At 58.2% G+C, this 20,804-nt stretch overlaps 1 protein-coding gene across 2 annotated transcripts in view; it reads left to right on the forward strand.

Moving 5' to 3' along the window:
• SLIT1 (slit guidance ligand 1) overlaps positions 1–20,535 on the forward strand; it is a 58,829-nt gene extending 38,294 nt beyond the window's left edge. For both annotated transcript variants that reach the window (XM_015632466.2, XM_033515822.1), the window contains exons 5-37: positions 3,866–3,937; positions 4,078–4,149; positions 4,553–4,624; positions 4,948–5,111; positions 5,510–5,657; positions 6,169–6,240; positions 6,483–6,554; positions 6,660–6,731; positions 6,854–6,997; positions 7,122–7,285; positions 7,398–7,421; positions 7,804–7,948; positions 8,086–8,160; positions 8,376–8,519; positions 8,779–8,922; positions 9,035–9,201; positions 10,275–10,407; positions 11,505–11,573; positions 11,959–12,030; positions 12,246–12,317; positions 12,609–12,680; positions 13,877–14,040; positions 14,369–14,493; positions 14,694–14,791; positions 15,438–15,577; positions 15,937–16,030; positions 16,203–16,340; positions 16,622–16,859; positions 16,947–17,077; positions 17,169–17,323; positions 17,399–17,687; positions 18,026–18,237; positions 18,315–20,535. In XM_015632466.2, the coding sequence (XP_015487952.1) occupies positions 3,866–3,937; positions 4,078–4,149; positions 4,553–4,624; positions 4,948–5,111; positions 5,510–5,657; positions 6,169–6,240; positions 6,483–6,554; positions 6,660–6,731; positions 6,854–6,997; positions 7,122–7,285; positions 7,398–7,421; positions 7,804–7,948; positions 8,086–8,160; positions 8,376–8,519; positions 8,779–8,922; positions 9,035–9,201; positions 10,275–10,407; positions 11,505–11,573; positions 11,959–12,030; positions 12,246–12,317; positions 12,609–12,680; positions 13,877–14,040; positions 14,369–14,493; positions 14,694–14,791; positions 15,438–15,577; positions 15,937–16,030; positions 16,203–16,340; positions 16,622–16,859; positions 16,947–17,077; positions 17,169–17,323; positions 17,399–17,687; positions 18,026–18,237; positions 18,315–18,559 (4,198 nt within the window). In that variant the 3' untranslated portion in view covers positions 18,560–20,535. The remainder of the gene's footprint in view (positions 1–3,865; positions 3,938–4,077; positions 4,150–4,552; positions 4,625–4,947; positions 5,112–5,509; positions 5,658–6,168; positions 6,241–6,482; positions 6,555–6,659; positions 6,732–6,853; positions 6,998–7,121; positions 7,286–7,397; positions 7,422–7,803; positions 7,949–8,085; positions 8,161–8,375; positions 8,520–8,778; positions 8,923–9,034; positions 9,202–10,274; positions 10,408–11,504; positions 11,574–11,958; positions 12,031–12,245; positions 12,318–12,608; positions 12,681–13,876; positions 14,041–14,368; positions 14,494–14,693; positions 14,792–15,437; positions 15,578–15,936; positions 16,031–16,202; positions 16,341–16,621; positions 16,860–16,946; positions 17,078–17,168; positions 17,324–17,398; positions 17,688–18,025; positions 18,238–18,314) is intronic.
• The last annotated feature ends 269 nt before the right edge of the window (positions 20,536–20,804 follow it).

Consider the following 20,804-nt stretch of genomic DNA (forward strand, 5'->3'; position numbering starts at 1 on the left):
TCAGGTTAAAGTGTGAAGTCAGGATTAGGCAAAAGAATGAGAGCGTGGTAATAGCCCCGGCCTCCTTGCCCGGCCGCCGCAGCCCCGCTGCGGCCCCTCCCTCTCGGCCGCCCTCCGGCCCGGCGGGCTCTTGCCGGGGAGATTAAGGCTGCCGGGTTTGTTTGCCTGAGTGGGCTCCCCACTGGGAAGCCATGTCGAACAGTTTTGCTCGGGCGCCCCGCTAAGCGCCGGGCAGGGCGTCGCGCTGGGGGGTTGGCTCCCGCCGCCGAGCCCCTGGCAGCCCCGAGGAGCCCGCGCCTGGCTGCTCGCCGAGGCTCCCCGGGAACCGGCGGCACGGCACCGGGCTGTGCCTGCCAGGAGAGACAGCGCCGGGGCACCTCCGGACTCGCTACGGATACAGCGCCATCGCACACACAATGGGGCAGAGCAGCCGGGTGTAAGAGATGAGCAGAGAAGCTCATGAAATCGCGATCCCTGACCACCGCCATCCCTCTCACTCGTGTGGATGTAGTCTGGCTACGAGGCTTTTGGGGGACTTGGAAGAAAAGTGGGTGCCTGCCTTCTCACCATCACACAGCTGTGGGTTGGAGCCGGCTGCTGGTGTTGTGCAGGCATCTGCTGGGTCAGAAATCCGTGTGGGAGGTGATCCTGGTGACACAGGTGTCCTCCATCACCTCCTCACCCTTTGTTGTACTTCCCCTTTTCCTCTGAGACTACCAGAGCCCTCTATACCTTGTGCTGTGCAAGGACAAGCTCCAGCTGCGTGGTCCTGTGGGACCATGGCACAGGGATGGGAGGACAGTGGTACTGTGAGTGGGCTGGCTCTTGGGATTCAGTAGCCAGGAACTCTTAAACTTGGAGCTTTAGGACAATACCTGGAAGTGAAACCAGAAAAGGCAGTGGGGGTGACTGTGACAACTCCCCCTCCTCTGTCTGTGCCCCTCCGTCAGCTGGGCCCCAGCGGGGTTGTCAGCCCTGCCAGTGCTCGTGGTCACCGCTGCAAGCTGGCATTCCACATGTGATGGCAGTGACACTCTTGTACTTGGTGGGGCGTGAGGCGGCACCGATGCAGCCGCCGCGGGTGCTGCAAGTGGCACGGCGGAGCGAGGAGAAGCCGTGCCATCTGCTGTTTCTTCTGCGCCAAAGTGTAAAGCAAACATAGCTGGGAGCTATGAAACACCAGGAGGGAAGGGGCCGTGCCTTGTTCCAACGCCGGGCCCGAGGATTCCACAGGGAAAGCATGTGTTTGTCCCGGTGTCGTCAGCTGTGTAACCGTGAGATGTAATCTAAGCCCGGTGCCGGGGCCTTGCTGAAACCCTGGCATCCAGCGTCTGTCCCTCTTGGCTTCGGTACCCCCAACGGCAGCACTTCATGGGTGACTGTCACAAAAAGCTGTGAAGGGAAGAAGCCTCGCAAAGTCAGTTGCAACCTTGTAGAAGCATTTTCCTCGCAAGCTGTAAATGAGCAGCTTGGAGACAGACGCTTGGGTTTACTCCCTGGGCACACTGGGACTCCCATGTGCTCCAAGCAGAGAAATGGGAGCAAGCTTCCCATGGGGGAACAGAACAAACCGCAGACAGGACCTGCCTGGGCAGGCAGTGCCAGAGCTGAGAGAGGGTTGCAGAGCACTGAAGTGTGCTGCTCAGCTCTGTGATGGGTTTAATGTTGGAGGACGGGAAGCTGCCAAAAGGAAATGCGGTGCATTGAATGCTTTTTGCTAGGAGGAGTGGTGAACTGCACCTGGAGGGTTTCATAGAATCTTAGTATGGTTTGGGTTGGAAGAGACCTTGAAGATCATCCAGTTCAAACCACTGGCCATGGGCAGGGATGGCACCCACTAGATAAGGTTGCCTAGTGGCCCATCCAACGTCACCTTGAACACTTCTAAGGATAGGGTGTCCACAAGTTCTTTGGACAGCCTGTTCCAGTGGCTCGCTGTCCTCACAGTAAAGAATTTCTTCTTTATATCTAATTTAAAACTTTGCTCTTGTAGTTGAAAACTGTTCCCCATGTCAACGTCTGCCCATGTAAAAAATTTGCTATCTTTTCCAAAGAGTATTTTAAGGGATTCCTCCTGGGAACTAAAAGAGAAAAGAGGAATTGGTGCAATGCTATCTTTTTCTGAAAGGTCAGTGTAATTCCTGGAGGTCCCCAGGCTAATTGCATCCCCAACATATTATGAGGACAAGGTGTTTGTATTTGAAGGAATGCTGGGGAATCGGAGGCTGTTGCAGGTAGGTGTCTGGTCCTTTCCCCGATCCCTGTCGGGCGGGTCGGGCGGCTGTGGGAGTAGCTGGCACAGTCAGGGCAGGCAGCACAAACAGGCAGGGCAGCCTGGCAGTGCCGCCACGTGGGTTACTGCGAAACTGCGCCTGCTGCTCGCAGCGCAACTGCGCTCGTCCTTCTCCAGACGCCTGGGCAGCTCCTGGGGCAGCGCCTCCCTTCCACTGCCCCAGCAGTGATGCTTTGCCAGCCGGGTTTGGTTTTCTGGGAACGACCCAGAGTGATGCACAAACTGTGCAGGGGGCAGGGACTGGTGCATCACACCGGGACTGTATAGCATCTCCTTGGTGGCTGGGCATCCCACTGGAGGGCTAGGCAAGCTCCACTGTGCTTTTGATTTCCTTTTCCTCATGCATCTGTGCAAGTAATGCTGGTGCTTTCCTCTGGGAATTTTCTCATTGTGACAGTGAAGCTTTCAGCTGGAGTGAAGTCCCAATTAGACCTCCAGGTGTTTTGCAAGCAGCATGTGCCCGTCTGTAGAGCCCACTTTTTGGAGGAAATGAGGAGGAACGTGGATGCTGTGCCTCCATCCTGACCCAGTCTATCTGTGGGATACCGATAGCAAACAGGTTTTATTATGTTGAGGCAGAGGTGGTGAGAACTGTTGAAATGAGCTGACATCTATGGACACCCCAAACCACCTCTTGGGGCTGGGATGGGGGTGTCTGTATGGCCTACGTAATTCTGAGGACATCTAATCTGTGTGGGGTACCCTGGTCCTCCTCCTCACTCACTCATGAACTTGCATAGGGAAAATGCTATGTTGTGCCTCAGTTTCCCTCTGCCAGGAAGGAGATGGGGACTTGATTTCCTGCCCCAGGGTGGCGGGAGCAGGACTGTGCTGGCACCCGAGGATGGAAGCAGTCAATGCAGTTGCCAGCCAAGTTCGAAGGAGCTGCTGACTATTAGGGTGGGAGAGGGAATGTCTGTTTGGGAGCCATGGAGTATAAATAAAACAGGTCTTCCCTCAGCTGAGCAGGTCTATCCAGACCCTGCTAGCAGTGAGATTTGTGGTCTTCGTGGTCTTTAAAAGCCAGCCCAGGAATGGTGGGGGATCTGACGTGCTGCCAGCCCTGCAACACAGAGCCCTTGCTGGCTTGGCATGCCCTGGCATTGCAGAGCAGGTGATTGCACAGACGTACCCTGCAGTGATGAAGTAAATAATGACCCGATTATTTGTGCCCTCTGAAGTGCAGGTCAGGCTCCATGGGAATGCCTCCTGGAGCCACTAAGTGTAATTACCAGTTAATCAGCAGGGACCTGTAATTACAGCAGTCAGAGAGTATTTAAGAACTGAGTGTTTTCCCAGAGCTGTGCCAGTCAGCTCTGCTTGTCAGAGCCAGGGACTGCAGTGCCCAGAGAGCCCCGGTCTCTGAGCCACCATACATGCAGTCAGACTTGCCTCAGGACAGCCAGCAGAACAGTGGTCAGCCAAGGACCTGAAGCCAAATTACAGTTTGTTGAAGTCCCTGAGGGATCACTGAGTGCTGGGGTGTGCCCCTGCCTGTGGATGCCCTGCTCCCATGGGACATCACACTTTGCAGGCACCGCCCATTTGCCTTCCTGCCTCTTTCTTCTGCAGGGACCTGAGTGAGAACTTCATCCAGGCCATCCCCAGGAAAGCATTTCGTGGGGCCACGGACCTCAAGAACCTGTGAGTCCTTGCAGTGTTGGGCATGAGGGAGTTTGGGGTCAGGCCCAGTGGCAGCAGGCAGCAGAAGTGATCAGGGGCACTGATTGCTCTCTGCCTGGGCTGTCCCAACAATTCTCCCTTTTTTTCCCTTTCTTCTGCAGGCAACTGGACAAGAACCAGATCAGCTGCATTGAGGATGGGGCTTTCCGTGCCCTGAGGGGGCTGGAGGTCCTGTAAGTGATTTGGGACAGGTTGGAGCTTCCAGTCTGCAACCCCATGCAGGATGAGGATGTCCTTGGGTGTCCCCACTCGCTGAGGTGCTGCAGAGACATCCCCAGCGTGCCATTTCTCCCTGGACTTGAGCAGGGGCTGACCTGGGTTCTGGTACAGCTGCTGCAGAGCTGTGTGCCAGGGCTCGATTGCCCCAGGTGGCCACCTGGGTGCCACTGGCTGTGGAGAGGAGAAGCCTGGAAAGGACAGCAAGTCCTGCTGGGGCTTCAGGCTGTCCCCAGCCAGTAGCTCTCTATCCGTTCACCCTGTTCTAGGTTGCTCCCAGGGCTTAGTGCCACCTAGACCATCTCATGTTCCTGTTTACAGCCTGTCTGCCCTGACCCGCCCTTCTTTGTCTTCCTGCAGGACCCTGAATAACAACAATATCACTTCAATTCCTGTGTCCAGCTTCAACCACATGCCCAAGCTGAGGACATTGTGAGTGCCAGGGCCATGGTGGTGGTGGGAGTGATCTCCTAGGCTGGAGTGGGATGTCCCCAGGTCTGCTGCTGGTGCTGCTGGCTAAATAGTGCTGGGACAGCACCATGGCAAGGGAATGGAAGGGACACGCCTGCAGAGCATTCTCAAGTACTGCCAAGAGAGGTGGCATTGGTGACTGTCACAGATGCTCTTAGGCCCCTCTGTAGCTCCCTCTGAATGCCCCCAGCCTTTGGGATGAGCCAGGCTGGGGCTTTTAGAGGGCAGTGGGGTGGACAGAAGCTGTCCTGTGGCTGCTGACTGCTCCATCCATCTGCCTGCAGTCGCCTGCATTCCAACCATCTCTTCTGCGACTGCCACCTGGCCTGGCTCTCACAGTGGCTGCGCCAGCGCCCCACCATCGGGCTCTTCACCCAGTGCGCCGCTCCTGCCCAGCTTCGTGGCCTCAACGTGGCTGAGATCCAAAAGAACGAGTTCAGCTGCTCCGGTGAGGGGGCAGGGGAGGTGGTGGGTGCCAGAGCAGGGATATGAGCCAGGGGGACAAGGCTTGTGCCAGCAGTGCAGCCCATCTCCGCTCTCTGCCTTGTGGCCCAGCTCAGAGGCTCAGATGAACCCATGCTGTGGGTTCATCTCAGGTCAGCACAGTCCTTGGTGTGGGGATTACATGGGGACAATGCCACCCTATCAGTGTGACAGTACATCAGTCTGTGCCTTTGGAGCTTTTCCAGGGGATTGGGGTGCACCAAGAGCTTATGCATCTGCTCAAGGGTGCCATGAACTGTCCCTGTATGCTGAGCTGTCACCAGGGTCCCTTCTTCAGGGTGCTGCCACATACTGGCCTGGCTCAGCTCTTCGCAATTCCAATGCTGGCTGCTTCCCTGGCAGGACAAACGGACTCAGCACATGCCCAGCTCTGCAGCTTGTCCTCTGGCTCCTGCCCAGCCATGTGCACTTGCAGCAACGGCATTGTGGACTGTCGGGGCAAGGGGCTGACGGCCATCCCCGCCAACCTGCCCGAGACCATGACAGAGATGTGAGTATGGTCCCACACCATCACCACTGAGCTCTGGGTGGCTCTGGACACTGGGAACACAGGAGCAAAGCTGTCTTCAGCAGCTCAGCCACTCCGTGGGGCGGCAGGGCTCCCTTGCCCTTCTCTCACACTGCCCAGATTTAGCCCTGGATTTATCTGCATTAAAAATGTAAATAGAGAAATAATCTCCTTAGAGGAATCCAATTATGGTGCAAAGCCCCTGCTGGGACGGTGCACAAATCATGTGGGGGCAGCAGGCACCCCCAAACCTGGGGTACCAGGGAGGAGAGATGCTTCCTCCACCCTAGCCACCATTGTTCCCCCACCCATGGCACCTCTCCTGATGGAGAAAGCCCCAACCACAGGATGCAAGTTGTCTCTGGGCAGAATATCTCCACTCTCATGGGGTAACTTACTGCAGCCTTAGGGGTCCTGCAGGCCCAGCTCTGTCAGTGGAGTTCTGGGGCTTGGCCAGCCCTAGACCCCTCATCTCTCCCTGTTCTCTTTGCAGCCGTCTGGAACTCAACGGCATCAAGTCCATCCCTCCGGGAGCCTTCTCACCCTACAAGAAGCTGCGGAGGATGTAAGTGTGCAGCCTCTGCCAGCTCACCCTGAACCCCAACACCCTTCACCCTGCTGAGAGCTGACAGACATGGGGCACCTGCTGTGACACGGGTGCCCCATATGGCAGCACAGGGAGGGGGTCTTGGATAACCCCAGCTCTGTATATTGGGTGTTGGGGGTGGTCCCCTGGAACTAGCTGAAGGATGAGGACATGGGACAAGTGAAGAGGGGACCAGGCCACCTTCTCCCTTTGGGTTTCAGAGACCTGAGCAACAACCAGATCTCGGAGATCGCCCCTGACGCCTTCCAGGGGCTGCGCTCACTGAATTCCTTGTAAGTGCCTACACTGGTGAGGGTGGGATGGGGTGGATGCTGTACCCCTTAACCATGGCCCACACCACTCTCCCCATCTCTCTCACACCAGCCTTTCTTTCCCAGGGTGCTATATGGCAACAAGATCACAGACCTCCCTAAGGGTGTCTTCGGAGGACTTTTTGCCCTGCAGCTGCTGTAAGGCACCAGTGGCCATGTGGGATGCCTTTCAGGGACATAGGGAAGCAGGACTGAGATCCCTCGCACTTGTGGTGCAGGGAAGGGGTGTCCCCAGACTCACATCCCTCTCTCCCTGCCAGGCTTCTCAATGCCAACAAGATCAACTGTGTGCGGGCAGATGCCTTCCAGGACCTGCAGAACCTCTCACTGCTCTCACTTTATGACAACAAGATCCAGAGCCTGGCCAAAGGCACATTCACCTCCCTGCGGGCCATCCAGACTCTGTGAGTGTCCGCACCAGCTCCCATGCCTGGGCAGGCAAGCCTCTGGGGGAAAAGCATCGCCAGGGCTGGAGCTGGTGATCACCCGCTGTCCCTGGCAGTGTGTCACCTGCTGTCCCTGGCACAGGCACCTGGCCCAGAACCCTTTCATCTGTGACTGCAACCTGAAGTGGCTGGCAGATTTCCTCCGTGCCAACCCCGTGGAGACCAGTGGAGCCCGCTGTGCCAGCCCCCGGCGCTTGGCCAACAAGCGTATCGGCCAGATCAAGAGCAAGAAGTTCCGCTGCTCGGGTGAGAGCTGTCCCCAGCCCTGTCACAGGCGCCCTGTGGCGTGCCTGTCTTTGGCCCTCTCCCAGCCTGCTGTCTGTGTGCTCAGAGGCCTGATGTGCTATTTTTTCCGCAGCCAAGGAGCAGTATTTCATCCCAGGTGAGCAGAGGAGTCCCACGCGTGTGCATGGTGCCCTTTCAGCCAGGCTGCCTGGTCTGGCCCAGCAGAACCACTCTTCATTTCCCACGTGCTGGCTACCAGGATGTGTTGTGGCATCTCCCATTGTGCTGTTGGTGTCCCCAGAGTCCGGCTCTGTTTGCAGGAGGGTGGTAGGCAGTGCCCCGCGTACCCAGGACAAATATCTGTAATTAAGCTGCTTTGGGTATGGAGAAGAGTAATATGTGTACAGGGGCTGGAATGAGGGGAGCTGGGGAAGAAAATGAGACCAGGTGGGGATGTGGGAGGATCAGAGGGAGATGGGGATGGTGTAGTCCCCTGTGCCTCTGCTGTGGGAGCCCACACTGCCTTCACCATCACACAGGAACAGAGGATTACCAGCTGAACAGTGAATGCAACAGTGACGTGATCTGCCCTCCGAAATGCCGCTGTGAATCTGGTGTGGTCGAGTGCTCCAACCTGAAACTCACCAAGATCCCAGATCGCATCCCGCAGTCCACAGCTGAGCTGTAAGGATCTCCTCTCTCACTCTGCCTTCCCTGGTGCAGCAGGCACCTTGCTGGCACTGGAGGTTGGCTTGGGGTTTGGGCTGTACCAGGCACTTTGCAGCCATCTCCTGAGCTCTTTTCCCTGCTGCCCATTCCAGGCGCCTGAACAACAATGAAATCTCCATCCTGGAGGCCACTGGCATTTTCAAGAAACTCCCACATCTGAAGAAAATGTGAGTATTGGACAGGCACAGTCATATCAGGAGTGCCCGAGGGCTGGGGAGGCACATGGGGGTCCTGATGGACTGGTGTGTGAAATGGAGGCCATGTCCCAACCTGAGGGTCCTCCGAGGGCATCACAGGGTGCTTAGTGGGATCTGGGGGAGGCAGAGTTCAGGATGAAGTTAAGGCAGAGCCCTCATCCCAGCCTGCTTTTTCCTCTTCACAGCAACCTCAGTAACAACAAGGTGTCGGAGATTGAGGATGGGGCATTTGAGGGGGCATCCTCTGTCAACGAGCTGCACCTCACCGTCAACCAGCTGGAGTCTGTGCGGAGTGGCATGTTCAGGGGCCTGGACGGGCTGAGGACACTGTGAGTCCCCTCTCCTCCCTGCACACCCAGATGGGGATGTCCTTACTCCTCGTCTCCTTGCAGGGCCAGCTCAGCATGCCTTTCCCACCAGCTGGCTGTAACCATTGCTAGGGGGGCAGGTTTTTGCTCCTCAGGGACTTGCTCAGGCTCATTCTGCTGCCCAGCACTGAGGTGGGCACAGCCTGAGCACTGCTAGAGGTGGGTTTCCCCCCTGGTGCCTGCCTGTGTTGTAGGTGCCCTTATTCTTTTCCCTCTGCAGGATGCTGAGGAACAACCGCATCAGCTGTATCCACAACGACAGCTTCACAGGGCTGCGCAACGTCCGCCTGCTCTCCCTGTACGACAACCAGATCAGCACAATCGCACCAGGCGCCTTCGACACGCTGCAGTCCCTCTCCACCCTGTATGTCCTGGGCCCTGGGGGATGCCCCCAGCCTGTCTGCCTTGCATCAGAGGGCTGCAGGTCTCCTTGGTGGTTGTTCAGGTGCTGCCCTTGTGCTCCTTCCCGTGTGCAGGAACCTGCTCGCCAACCCCTTCAACTGCAACTGCCAGCTGGCCTGGCTGGGGGACTGGCTGCGCAAGAGGAAGATCGTGACAGGGAACCCTCGGTGCCAAAACCCTGACTTCCTCCGGCAGATCCCGCTCCAGGATGTGGCTTTCCCTGACTTCAGGTGTGAGGAAGGTAACTCATGGGCCCTGCAGCACCAAGGGTGAGGGGAGACCAGGCTGCTCCTCCCAGGATGACACCGTGCTCCTTGTCCCAGCACCATCCTTGCTGCCAGCATGTGACTGTGGCAAGGCGATAACTCAGGGGGCTGTCATGAGCCGTGATAGCCATGAACATCCTCCCCTAATGATACAAAAGTTTCCCTTCCTGGTACCCAGCCCTTGGGCACTCAGATATCCACTCTGAAGCCAGAAGAGGAGTTTGCACCCATTGCACCTTGGGGCTCTTGTATGTAGGTGCTGGCAAACGCTGTGCCCTGGGTGCTGACAGGAGCAGGTGTGTAGGCAAAGCACACTGGGATTCATCCTGCTCCTTCCTGCCTTCCTTCTCAGCCTTGCACATGCACCGGAGCTGGCGGTGGGCAGATGGAGCAGACGGGGAGTGTGTGTGGGGAGAAAAACCTCTTTTTATATAATTTAAAAAAATTTTAGAGCAGCTTTTGAGCCCTCTGGAAAATATTTACAAACAAATCATCCTTTCTTCTGCTTTGCCTCCTCCACCACGTCAAAAACTGAAGGGTTGCATCCTGCGCCTTTCCTAACAGTGCGAGATAGCGTACGGTTGTCCCAGGGATGCCTTTCCCACAGGATTCCTGCATCATGGCAGGGAAAGGGAGTGATGCCAGCTCCTCTGGCTGCTCAGCGTAGGCTCTACTCTATCTAACCTGTGTCTGGGAAAAGGGTGAAGGAGGTGGTTTCAGGAAGATTTTCAGGGCTGAGCTTCTTGTATGCCCTTATCTGTGTTGTCCCTGTGACCACATTTTTGCATGAAAATGGTGAAAATCAGCAGCCTGGAGCTGACTGGTTGTATGCACACCATTGGGGCAGGGGATTTCTGGGTGCAGGAGCAGTTCCTGCACTGCTAACTCCTGACTGCTATTGCCTGCAGCACCTTGCTTTGGGGGCAGGGGAGGATGGTTGGCATGGGAGGGGAGCCATCCTAGGCAGGCACAAGGCATTGAACCTGGCCTCACACAATGCCCAAGGACTGGACCTTGGTGACTTGGTGGCTTTCCATGCCTGGTGCAGGTAAAGAGGAGACCACCTGCATCCCCCGGCCCCAGTGCCCTCAGGAATGCACCTGCCTCGACACGGTTGTCCGCTGCAGCAACAAGCACCTCAAGGCCCTGCCCAAGGGGATCCCCAAGAATGTCACAGAGCTGTGAGTAGTGGGCGAGTATCCAAGCTCTCCCCCTGACCCTCCCTCAACCTTTACCGCTCTGGGTGAGGGGCCTTTGCTGTGGGGTTGCTGTGTCAGGGCAGACACTCCTGGGCTCCTCCCCACACCCCCATCCTGGCCTGCTAGTGGGATTAGGATCCCACCCATCCAAGGTATCCTGTCGAGTCCCAACACCAGCAAATGGCTCAGCAAGAATCTCTGACTATTCAGGGCTGTCAAGAGTATTGTGCAAGAGGTGTTGTCACCCAGCAGCTGAGACCCTTGTCTTTGGCCCTTGGGAGGGGACAGTGAGGGACAACTAGCCCCTGCAGCTTTGGTCCCTGCACAGCCATGCAGCTCAGGGCCCTGTGGTTCCCAGGAGCCTGCCATCAGCAGCAGGGACAGGGACACCCTGTCTTTGCCATCCCCTCTCACCACAGCTGCAGGGATGCCTTGGCAGCGTCAGCCTCAAGCACATGGGCAATGGGATGTGGGGTCTGCCTGTGGTCATCACCCATCAGTGTGGGTGTCAGGGAGATATCCCTGCAGCCATGCCAGAGCTGGATGTGCAGGCTCTGTGATGTCCATTGCTGTGAAAGGGGCTCTGTACCCATCTGGGATGAGGGATGGCAGCAAGTCCTGCGTGCAGGGAGTGCAGGCATTGGTTGGACACATACATATATATATATATATATATATATATGCACACCACCCCCGCAGCCCCCTCCACTGTCTTGCACACTCCTCCTCTCTCTGCATCCTGCGCCATCTCTCACATTCTCACACATGCCTTGGGAACGGTTACAGCCTCCCACGCTCCCATCGCATGTGTTCACGCTGTGCCTGCACACAGGCTGCTGGGAGAGTGTCCCCAGGGACATGCCTGCAAACCCAGGTGTGCTCATGCACTCACACATTAGCTCCCCTGCCAGCCCAGGAGCCCCCTGAGAGCCCCTCGGGCCCTGGATGCAGGAGGGAGGTTATGCTGGAGATGCTTCTTGCAGCCTGAAGTCCATAGTGGTGCACAGGAGAAAGAGGGGGAGGAGGGAGGGATCTCCTGCTTCTCAGTCACCCCAAGGTGCTTTTGTTCTCCCTTGCAGCTACCTGGATGGAAACCAGTTCACTCAGGTCCCGGGGCAGCTCTCTACCTTCAAGTATCTGCAGCTTGTGTAAGTAGCCAGGAGCAGGAGCCCATGCAGCTGGAGGCACTGCTGGAATTTGTGGGTGGGGGCAGGGGCTGTCTCCATGGTGTGTGATGCTGAGGAGGGGTCTGGCAGTGTGAGGGGACCCCTGACATCCCTCTGTGTCACCCTCTGCTCTGGAACACAACTGACTGGCAGCGATGCTCAGCCTCTGGCTGCTCACCACTTGGGGCCAGGCATGGAATAGAAGAGGGACAAGTGGCATTGCTGCCATTGCCCTCTGTGACAGCCCTGCTGTTCCCTTGGGAGCTGTGCTGTGCTGTTTGCACCCCATTGCAGCTGAGCAGGCAGGGGAGCAGTGACAGGGGATGGGGCCCAGCTGGCTCCAAGCCCTGGGGTTTCTGTTTTCCAGAGATCTGAGCAACAACAAGATCAGCTCCCTGAGCAACTCCTCCTTCACCAACATGAGCCAGCTCACCACCCTGTAAGTGAGGTCCCTGCAGCTGAGGCTGCAGCCCAGCGGGGCTGTGCGGGCTGTTCTAGGGGACCCTGAAGACTGGGGGTGCTGGGCACAGCAGAGTCTCCACCCATGCCTGGGAGAAGCTGTGGTTTGAGAGGGAGCTCACGCAGGCACAGCGTGTAGCCCAGGGTGGGTTTCTTGCAGCACACACAGCTGTGTTGCCTGCTTCCCTCCCGCAGGATCCTCAGCTACAACTCCCTGCAGTGCATCCCTCCGCTGGCCTTCGAGGGCCTCCGCTCCCTGCGGCTGCTGTAAGTAGCCTTAGCCCTGCTCACAGCCCTGCTTGTCCCCTTCTGTGCTGCTGCCCATGTCCCTGTGTCCCCTGTGCCCACCTGGAGCTGGGTGCATGCATCTGGGCAGGGTAGAGGCTGCAGGAGGAGCACAGGAAGGTTCATCTGCTCCCAGAACAGATGGTGCATTTGCAAAACTGACAATGTGGTGGGGTCCAGCTCTGCCACCCACACCTGGACCTTTGGGATGGGGCCACAGCCCTTTGCCCGCCTTGGAGCCATGGGCATTGCAGGACCTTCTGTTCTCTGCAGGTCTCTCCATGGCAATGACATTTCCAGCCTCCCTGAGGGCATCTTTGCCGATGTCACCTCCCTGTCCCACCTGTGAGTATCTCCTCTCACTCCTCAGGGCTCAGGGCTGGATGTTCCATAGATGCTTAAAAACTACTGGGCTGAGCTTGACTCCCCTGGAGGGTGAGAGCTGCCTTCTGCCCTCTTCTCTGGGCTGGTACTTGCCACCACCATTTGTTGGATAGTGCTGTGACCTGCTGCCCATGCTCAGGCTCAGATCCAGGTGTGCAGCTGAGTCTCCCAGTGCTGCTGGGATGTCCCTATGGTCTTAGGTGGATGTGGTGTGGGGTCTTTTCCCACCCACTAGATCTCTGTGGTCTCCCAAGACCTAGGTGAAGCCATGCAAAGTAGTGTCCCAGCTGTGGGTTGGCAGGGGCTGCTGTGACTCACACCAGTATGTTGTTAGCCTTCTGCCAGTGCACTTCCCTGCAGCAGCCCCCCAGTTGGTTACCAAGGATCCTGCCAGTGGTGGTGTTTCAGCCCTCTTCGAGTGAGCCTGCACCCCAGGAGCACTGCCCTATACCCACCACCCAGGGCCGGGGTTTAACTTTGCTCACAGTCTTTGGTCCCCTCCCTGTCTCCTAACTAAGCTGTTCCCAGCTGCCTGCTCCTGGCTGTTGCTTCAGTCTGAAAAGAGCAGCCTGATATCCAGTGGTGGCCTCCTTGTTTTTTGGGAAGCAACACCGCTTGCTCTGCTCCAGTTTCCCTTGGCTGTGCACCTTCACTGCAGATGGCTGGCACTGCCAGTTCCCACAGGCTGAGCTGTGTCACAGCTGGTGCTGCAGGTGCTGTAGGAGCAGGTTAGTCAGCCCCAGGAGATCTGCTGTCCCTACTGCCTGCCCTCTGGGCTGCCATCTCCTTCTTTTGTCACATGTTGGTCACACCAGCCCTCCATTGCTGCTGACCTTTGCATTCAAGGAGGATTCATAGGCATCCAGGCCCTCCATCTCCCACATCATCCACTCCTTCTGTACCCTTCTCTGCTGTGGAGCAGAGCCCCAGGGCAGAGCATGGAGCACTGCATGGGCTGTGGGTCTGGCAGCAGGGTGGTCTAACTGGACAGCATGGCTGTGTGTCCCAGTCCTCCCATTGTGGGCAGCACCTCTGGTGGGTCCAGAAATGGAGGAGCACTGGTTTGCCCACCATGTGGCATCCCAGTCAAGTGACAGAGTTGTGCCCAATTCCCTCTGTGTGGCAGCAGTTGCAATTTTGCCCCTCTCCTTGTGCAGAGCCATCGGGGCCAACCCCCTGTACTGCAGCTGCAACCTGCGCTGGCTCTCCAGCTGGGTCAAGACGGGGTACAAGGAGCCAGGCATTGCTCGCTGCGCTGGGCCCCCTGACATGGAAGGAAAGCTGCTGCTCACCACCCCTGCCAAGAAATTTGAGTGCCAAGGTGAGATGTGCCCATGCTGTCTATCCATACCCTCCTCTGGGCACCCAGCAGAGCAATGCTTTGTGAGTCTGGCTGGCTCCAGGATTTTCTGTTGAACTGCCTTGCTGAGGAGGAGGACCAGATTGTTTCCATCCTCTTTACCTGACTGGTGGCACGTCCCTGGTGACTGAGCAAACCTGTGGCTGTCTCATTGTCTGGTGCAAAGCCCCTTGGACAGGCTCTGCTCCCAGCAACACCAGAGGCTCTGCCCCCACCTCGGTGCTCACAAAAGAACATGTCCCTGTCACTTCTCACACTGATGGTCATCTCTGTGCCTCCCATCCCACAGGCCCACCTGCCCTGAGCGTCCAGGCCAAGTGCAACCCCTGCCTCTCCAGCCCCTGTCAGAACCAGGGCACCTGCCACAATGACCCCCTTGGCTCCTACCGCTGCACTTGCCCCAGTGGCTACAAGGTATCCTGGTCCCAGGGGTCCCCAGTGCATGGGGACATGTCCCTGCAGAGGGCAAGGGAGCAGAGCCATGCCCCTGGGGCTTGCTGCCTGTGGGACCACCTACCCTCCCTGTGTGCCACAGCATCCTGCTGAGTGGGATGGGGAGAGCTGGGCAGCTGCTGTGGCATCCTCCTCACTCCCACCTTTCCATCCTTCCCCAGGGCAGGGACTGCGAGGTGGCACTGAGTGGCTGCTCCTCCAACCCCTGTGCCAATGGGGGGACCTGCCAGCCTCAGGAGGGAGAAGGAGCTGGGTTCAGGTGAGTGCTGGACAGGAACCCATGAAAGGTGGGTGTTTGGGCAGTAACATGGAACCCTGACATCCCATGGAGGGAAGTTCTGATACTTCCTTTGCTTCCTGCATGCTCCCTTGGGCACATAGCTGGGATATTGCACTTGTATGGGAGCTGCAGCTCATGTTGTCTGACTCCATTTCCCCATGCCCCCCTGCCCAAAAGGCTCCTAGGCTGAGGTCACTGGGGGAGAGGAGGGTACCAGCACCGCAGTAGGCAGGGGCAGATGGAGGGGTTTGGGACTGGGGCTGGTTGCTGGGGTTGTGGAGTCACTGCTGTTCCCTGAGGGGCTGCCTTGCCCTCACACAACCCTGAACACTTTAGGCCATTCTGGGAATCAGGCTGCAATTAGGAGCTGAAAATAGTTGTCAGGCTGGGGGTGAGGAGGTGGGCTGTGCAGCCCCTCCCTGTGCTGAGAGGCCTCTCAGCTGGTTGTCGTGGCAACACAGCATCCTCGGGCAGGCTGTGCTGCCACCCACCCCTGTGCCCAGTGTTCGGCGGGAGGACACCAAACCCAGCTCTTTGCCAAGGTCCTGTGCTGGGAATTTGGGGGAGCCACCCCTAAATGTTCCATTTTGTTTTCCTCCTTGACACTGCCCCTGCCCTGTGGCAGATGCCTGTGCCCGGTGGGCTTCGAGGGCCTGAGCTGCCACACCACCAGCAACCCCTGCAAGGAGCACAACTGCGAGAATGGGGGCTCCTGTGTGCCCAGTGCCACCAACTACACCTGCCTTTGTCCTGCCCACTACACAGGTACCTGGAGTGGGGGCTAGCCATCTCCAAATGCCACAGACCTGGCGTGGGAATGTGCCCAGTGCTTCTGCCCACCCAGGAGGGCTAAATAGCAGCTCTGCCTGCTGTCTCAATGCCCATAGCCACGGCCTCTGGGCTCAGCTGTCTTGAGTTTGGGTAAACTCAGCTGAACCCCCACACCCTGGGATGCCCTCAGTGCCTGGCTCAGGCAGGCGCTGCCTCCGGGGGAGGAGAACCCTGTGCCCATGGGGTGAAAGCTGTGGGCTTGGCAGCTCTGTCTGGAGCAGAGTCTGCCCCATGGGGACTGGGGCTGCTCCTCTGGTCCTGGAGCTGCTGGGCACCCCTCTTCTGCCTTGTAGGGGAATTCTGTGAGCAGCCACTCAATTTCTGCTCAGACGAGCTCAACCCCTGCCAGCATGACTCTACCTGCATCTCCACCAGCCAGGGGCCCAGGTGAGCCCCCTCCTCTCCAAACCACTTTTTGTGACTGTCTGGGGATGGGTAGATTTGCTTTTTGGGGACTGCAGTGAGGGAGCACAGAGAGGTGGGTTACAAGGGGAGGAGCAGGTACCCAGCAGTACAAGGGGGAAGGAAGGGGCAGCCTCGAGCCCCCTGCCTGCCTCAGGTGTGAGTGTGCACCCGGCTATGTGGGGAGCAACTGCAGCGAGGACTTCGATGACTGCCAGGACCACCGGTGCCAGAACAACGCCCGCTGTCTGGATGAGGTGAATGGCTACTCCTGCCTCTGCACCGAGGGCTACAGGTACCACCAGGAAGACATGGGACACCTGGGGTGTAGTGGGGGTGGTTATGTGTCACTGTGTGGAAGGGACAAGTCCTGGCTACCAAGTCAGTCAGTCTGTCTATCCTTCCGTCCACTGTCCATCCCTCCATCCCTCCCAGGCATCCCTCTGATGCCAGTGTCTGGGAGAGCCTCCCCAGGGACCCCAAATCAGGGGTGTGCTGTCAGAGCCCTATGGGGCATTGGGCAGGGTGTAGGGCTCTTTCTCAGCCCCCAGCCCAGCAGCACCCTTGGCCCCACAGTGGCCAGCTCTGCGAGATGCCGCCCCACGCCGCTGGCCAGGCTGGCCTCTGTGAGCGAGCTGAATGCCAGAACGGGGCCCCATGTGTGGAGCGGGGTGCCCGTGCCCTGTGCCAGTGCCTGCCTGGCTTCGGCGGCCCCAAATGTGAGAAGCTGCTGAGCGTCAATTTTGTGGACCGTGACACGTACCTGCAGTTCACCGACCTGCAAGACTGGCCCCGGGCTAATATCACCCTTCAGGTGAGGGCTGGGGGGGCGTGGGGGCATTGAGGGATGGCACTGGGGGTCTGCCCCAGGGATGTGGGCTCCCACCTCTCTCTCTGGCAGGTCTCCACGGCTGAAGGCAATGGCATCCTGCTGTACAATGGTGACAGCGACCACATGGCTGTGGAGCTGTACCAGGGCCATGTGAGGGTCAGCTATGACCCTGGCACCCACCCCAGCTCAGCCATCTACAGGTACCTGGCACCCCTTCTCCACTCACTGGGGACCTCCACCCCCATAGCTTCGGCCCGGGGGCGTCCCTGGTGACCCAGCCATCCCTGCCAGTGCTGAGACCATCAATGACGGGCAGTTCCACACCGTGGAGCTGGTGACCTTCGACCAGATGGTGAACCTGTCCATCGATGGTGGCAGCCCCATGACCATGGACAACTCGGGCAAGCAGTACACGCTGAACAGTGAGGCTCCCCTCTACGTGGGAGGTAGGACAGGGACCGGGTGATGGAGGGCATGGGGTGGGGGACATCTGGGCACACTGATGGTCCTCCTCTCTCCAGGAATGCCTGTGGATGTCAACTCGGCTGCCTTCCGCCTCTGGCAGCTCCTCAATGGCACCAGCTTCCACGGATGCATCCGTAACCTCTACATCAACAATGAGCTGCAGGACTTCACCAAGACGCGGATGACGCCTGGGGTGGTGCCAGGCTGTGAGCCCTGCCGCAAGCTCTACTGCCTGCACGGCATCTGCCAGCCCTTGGGCGCCCAGGGCCCCGTCTGCCACTGCGAGCCTGGCTGGGACGGGCCCCACTGTGACCAGCCCCGCGGTGGTCCCTGCCAGGGGCACAAGTGAGTGCCCTGACCCCACTGTCTGCCCTGCCCGTGCCTCCCACCCGTCCTGCCCTGTAGCTGGTTCCTGGTGCTGTGGTGTCAGTCCCATCAGTGGTGCCATGTCACAAGCCCTGCCATGCCACTTGCACTGAGCTGTGCCAGGCTGTTCTGTGGTGGTGCCGTGCCAGAGTCACTCCTGTGCTGTGCCATGATGGCTGTGCTGTACCAGGCAGTGCCGTACCAGCCACAGTGCAATACCGTGCTGGTGCTGAGCCATGCCATGCTCGGTGCTGGTGGGCTGTGTGTGCTGGTGCCACGCTGTGCCACCTGGTCCTGACATGACTGTGTGCCCACAGGTGTGTGCACGGGCTGTGCCTGCCCCTTGATGCCCTCTCCTACAGCTGCCAGTGCCATGAGGGCTACCAGGGTGCGCTCTGCAACCAGCCTGCCGAACCACCCGACCCCTGCCGCCACCAGCCCTGCATCCATGGCCACTGCCACCTCACCCCAGGGGGCCAGCCCACCTGCGAGTGCCACGATGGCTACACCGGGGCCCTCTGTGACCAGGGTAGGTGCTGAGGAGGTGGGTGTCCAGGGAAGGCAGCCCCATGCCCCACCACTGAGCTGACCATTGCTGTCCCACAGAGCCGGAGTGCCGTGGGGAGCCGGTGCGGGACTACCACCAGGTGCAGCGGGGCTATGCCATCTGCCAGACGACGCGGCCGGTGGCCTGGGTGGAATGCCGGGGGACCTGCGGTGGCCCTGATGCCAGCTGCTGCACTGGGCTGCGGCTCCGGCGCAGGAAATACGCCTTTGAGTGCAGCAACGGTGCAACCTTCGTGGAGGAGGTGGAGAAGCCCAGCAAGTGTGGCTGCAGCCAGTGCCTGTGAGCAGCCACCGGCCCTGCAGAGCCGGGGGGCTGCTGGGGAGACCCCCCCCAAGCCAAGGACCTCACGTTACGCTGCGGGCATGGTGCTGCTCTCTGGGTGTTCCGAACTGCAGCTGCATCTGAGGAGCCAGGTGGAGGGTGGAGCTGGTGCATCTAGAAGATTGGGATGGAAACAGAAAAAAAGAAAAAAAAAAAAAAAAAAAAAAAAAAAAAAAAAGAAAAAAAAAAAGGAAAAAACCCCACAAACAAAGCAAATGTGTAGATAGAGAATTTTTTTAAGAACTGCAGCTACACAGATGTGTGGATATGGAGTGGGCACCCTGCCCAGCTGCCCTGTCCTCTCCCTGTGGCACTCTGCCTCCTGTCAGTGAGGCCCCATAGCCATGGAGGGCAGTGCCTGCATCCCGGCTGAGTCCCCTCCCTGGCAGCCCTGTCCCTTGCATCAGCCCAGTGATCTGGGGGCTTTTCCAACACCTGGGAGAGGAGGGAGGCCTGGCATGGCAGAGCCTTGTGATCTATGGCAAGCCATGGCTTGCAGTGGGCTGTGTGACTGTCCTCCAGTCCTGGTGAGGCCAGATAAGGTTTCCCATCCCCTCCTCTAGCAGCCCTGGTCTCTCTCCCTTCAGGGTGCTGGAGCCCAAAGTACCCCAGATAATGTCCCCAGCTCTGTGGCCCCAGCCTGACCCTCTGGTGACACCCCTGGTCTTTACATGCTGGATGGCTCTGCAGTGCATGGGCACCCACTGTGGTCACATCAGGGCCACACTGCTTGAGCAGGACCAGGGCACTGCCAGGCACACTGAATGGGGGACAGCACTGTGCCATTCCTGTGGAGAGGGCCCCACATACCCCTGGCTCAGCCAGGTAGCTCTGCTCAGAGGTGGGAGCTGTGAGGGCAGCACAGGAATCCCTTTTTTCCAGGCTGTGTCCTAAGGGAGCAAGCCTGCAGCTGGGTGAAGGTGCCCCATGTCCCTCTGACCCAGGAGCAGGTGGCTGCTGGGACAGCTGGGATGTGGGTTTGTCATGCCCATCACTGGGGACTCAGTCTTGTGCATGCCAAGTTGAAGAGGCTGAAGAAGCTGCAAGCGTGGAGCCACTTCCAGGGGAGGACCCACCAGCTCTTGGACTCAAGTGCCCATACCCAGTATCTCTCCAAAGCCCACAGTGCCAGGGCATGTGCTGAGCTGGTGTGGGAGCAGGGGCACACAGGGAGCTCCTGCCACGGTACTGCACACACCAACATCCACAGCAGCATCACCTCTACAACTGTGGGGGCCAGGGATAGTAGGGGCCCACCCTGGGACACTGCACATGGCTGGACAGTGAAACACCACCCTGGCGGACAGACTCATCCCAGAGCTGCAGTCCTGCGTCTCTCCATCACACCACTCCAGCACTTTGGCTTCAGGTCTGCACTGCCAGCTGTGGCCGGGCTCCAGGCACCTCCACTGGATACACCCAGCACTGCAGGTGCTGTCACCATCCCTGCTCACCACTGGCATCCAGGGCATCTCCACCGCCACGGGGATGTGTTTCTGCCACAAACGTCCTCTCCATGGGAGCTCCTCTGCCATACAGGGGAGCTGGGATGCGTCTCATTTTGCCTGTGGCCCACCCAGGGCTTGGTTGTATTGTGTTTCTGTTCTTGCTGTACGCTAACCGCTAAAGTATCTCTTTATACAGAATACTTACAGATTCTAATATATATTTGTATTTCATTTTGTTATAGTATTTTTATATGTTTGGGGTCAACAAATGATGTTTTCTTTTTGTTTACAGATGCTACTGGGCAGGAAAATGACGGTGGCTTTGTTTGGCCCGTGGGGTTTGTGTGTGTCACTATTGAAGACGCTGGTTTGTACTAGGCTGGCGAGGGTGGCGCTGGGCATCCTTCCGCTGGCAGAGGCTGTATTGTTTTAGGAGATGTTTGGTATTGTCTATGTTGTCTTCCATGTGAACATGACATTTATTCATTCAGAGGCTTGGCCTCTTCTTTCCTGGTGGGGAGAAGGGAGAAGCTGGTGCTTGGGAGCTGCTGAGTGTATGAGGAGGTGGCACAGGATGGAAGGAGTTGGTTGTGCCCTGGGGGATGATTTCCTACTGCTGGAGCAGCCCTGGCCAGTGCTTCTGGCAAACGCATTGCCCCCATGGTGCAGGGACAAGCTGGGGTTATCCATGCAATGCCTTGCAAAAGCAGCCATCACTGCTGGGGTCTTGCATGTGGGAAGCTGAAGGGCCAGTGCCTG

This window comes from Parus major, chromosome 6 (genome assembly GCF_001522545.3).
Source record: "Parus major isolate Abel chromosome 6, Parus_major1.1, whole genome shotgun sequence".
Taxonomy (NCBI): domain Eukaryota; kingdom Metazoa; phylum Chordata; class Aves; order Passeriformes; family Paridae; genus Parus; species Parus major.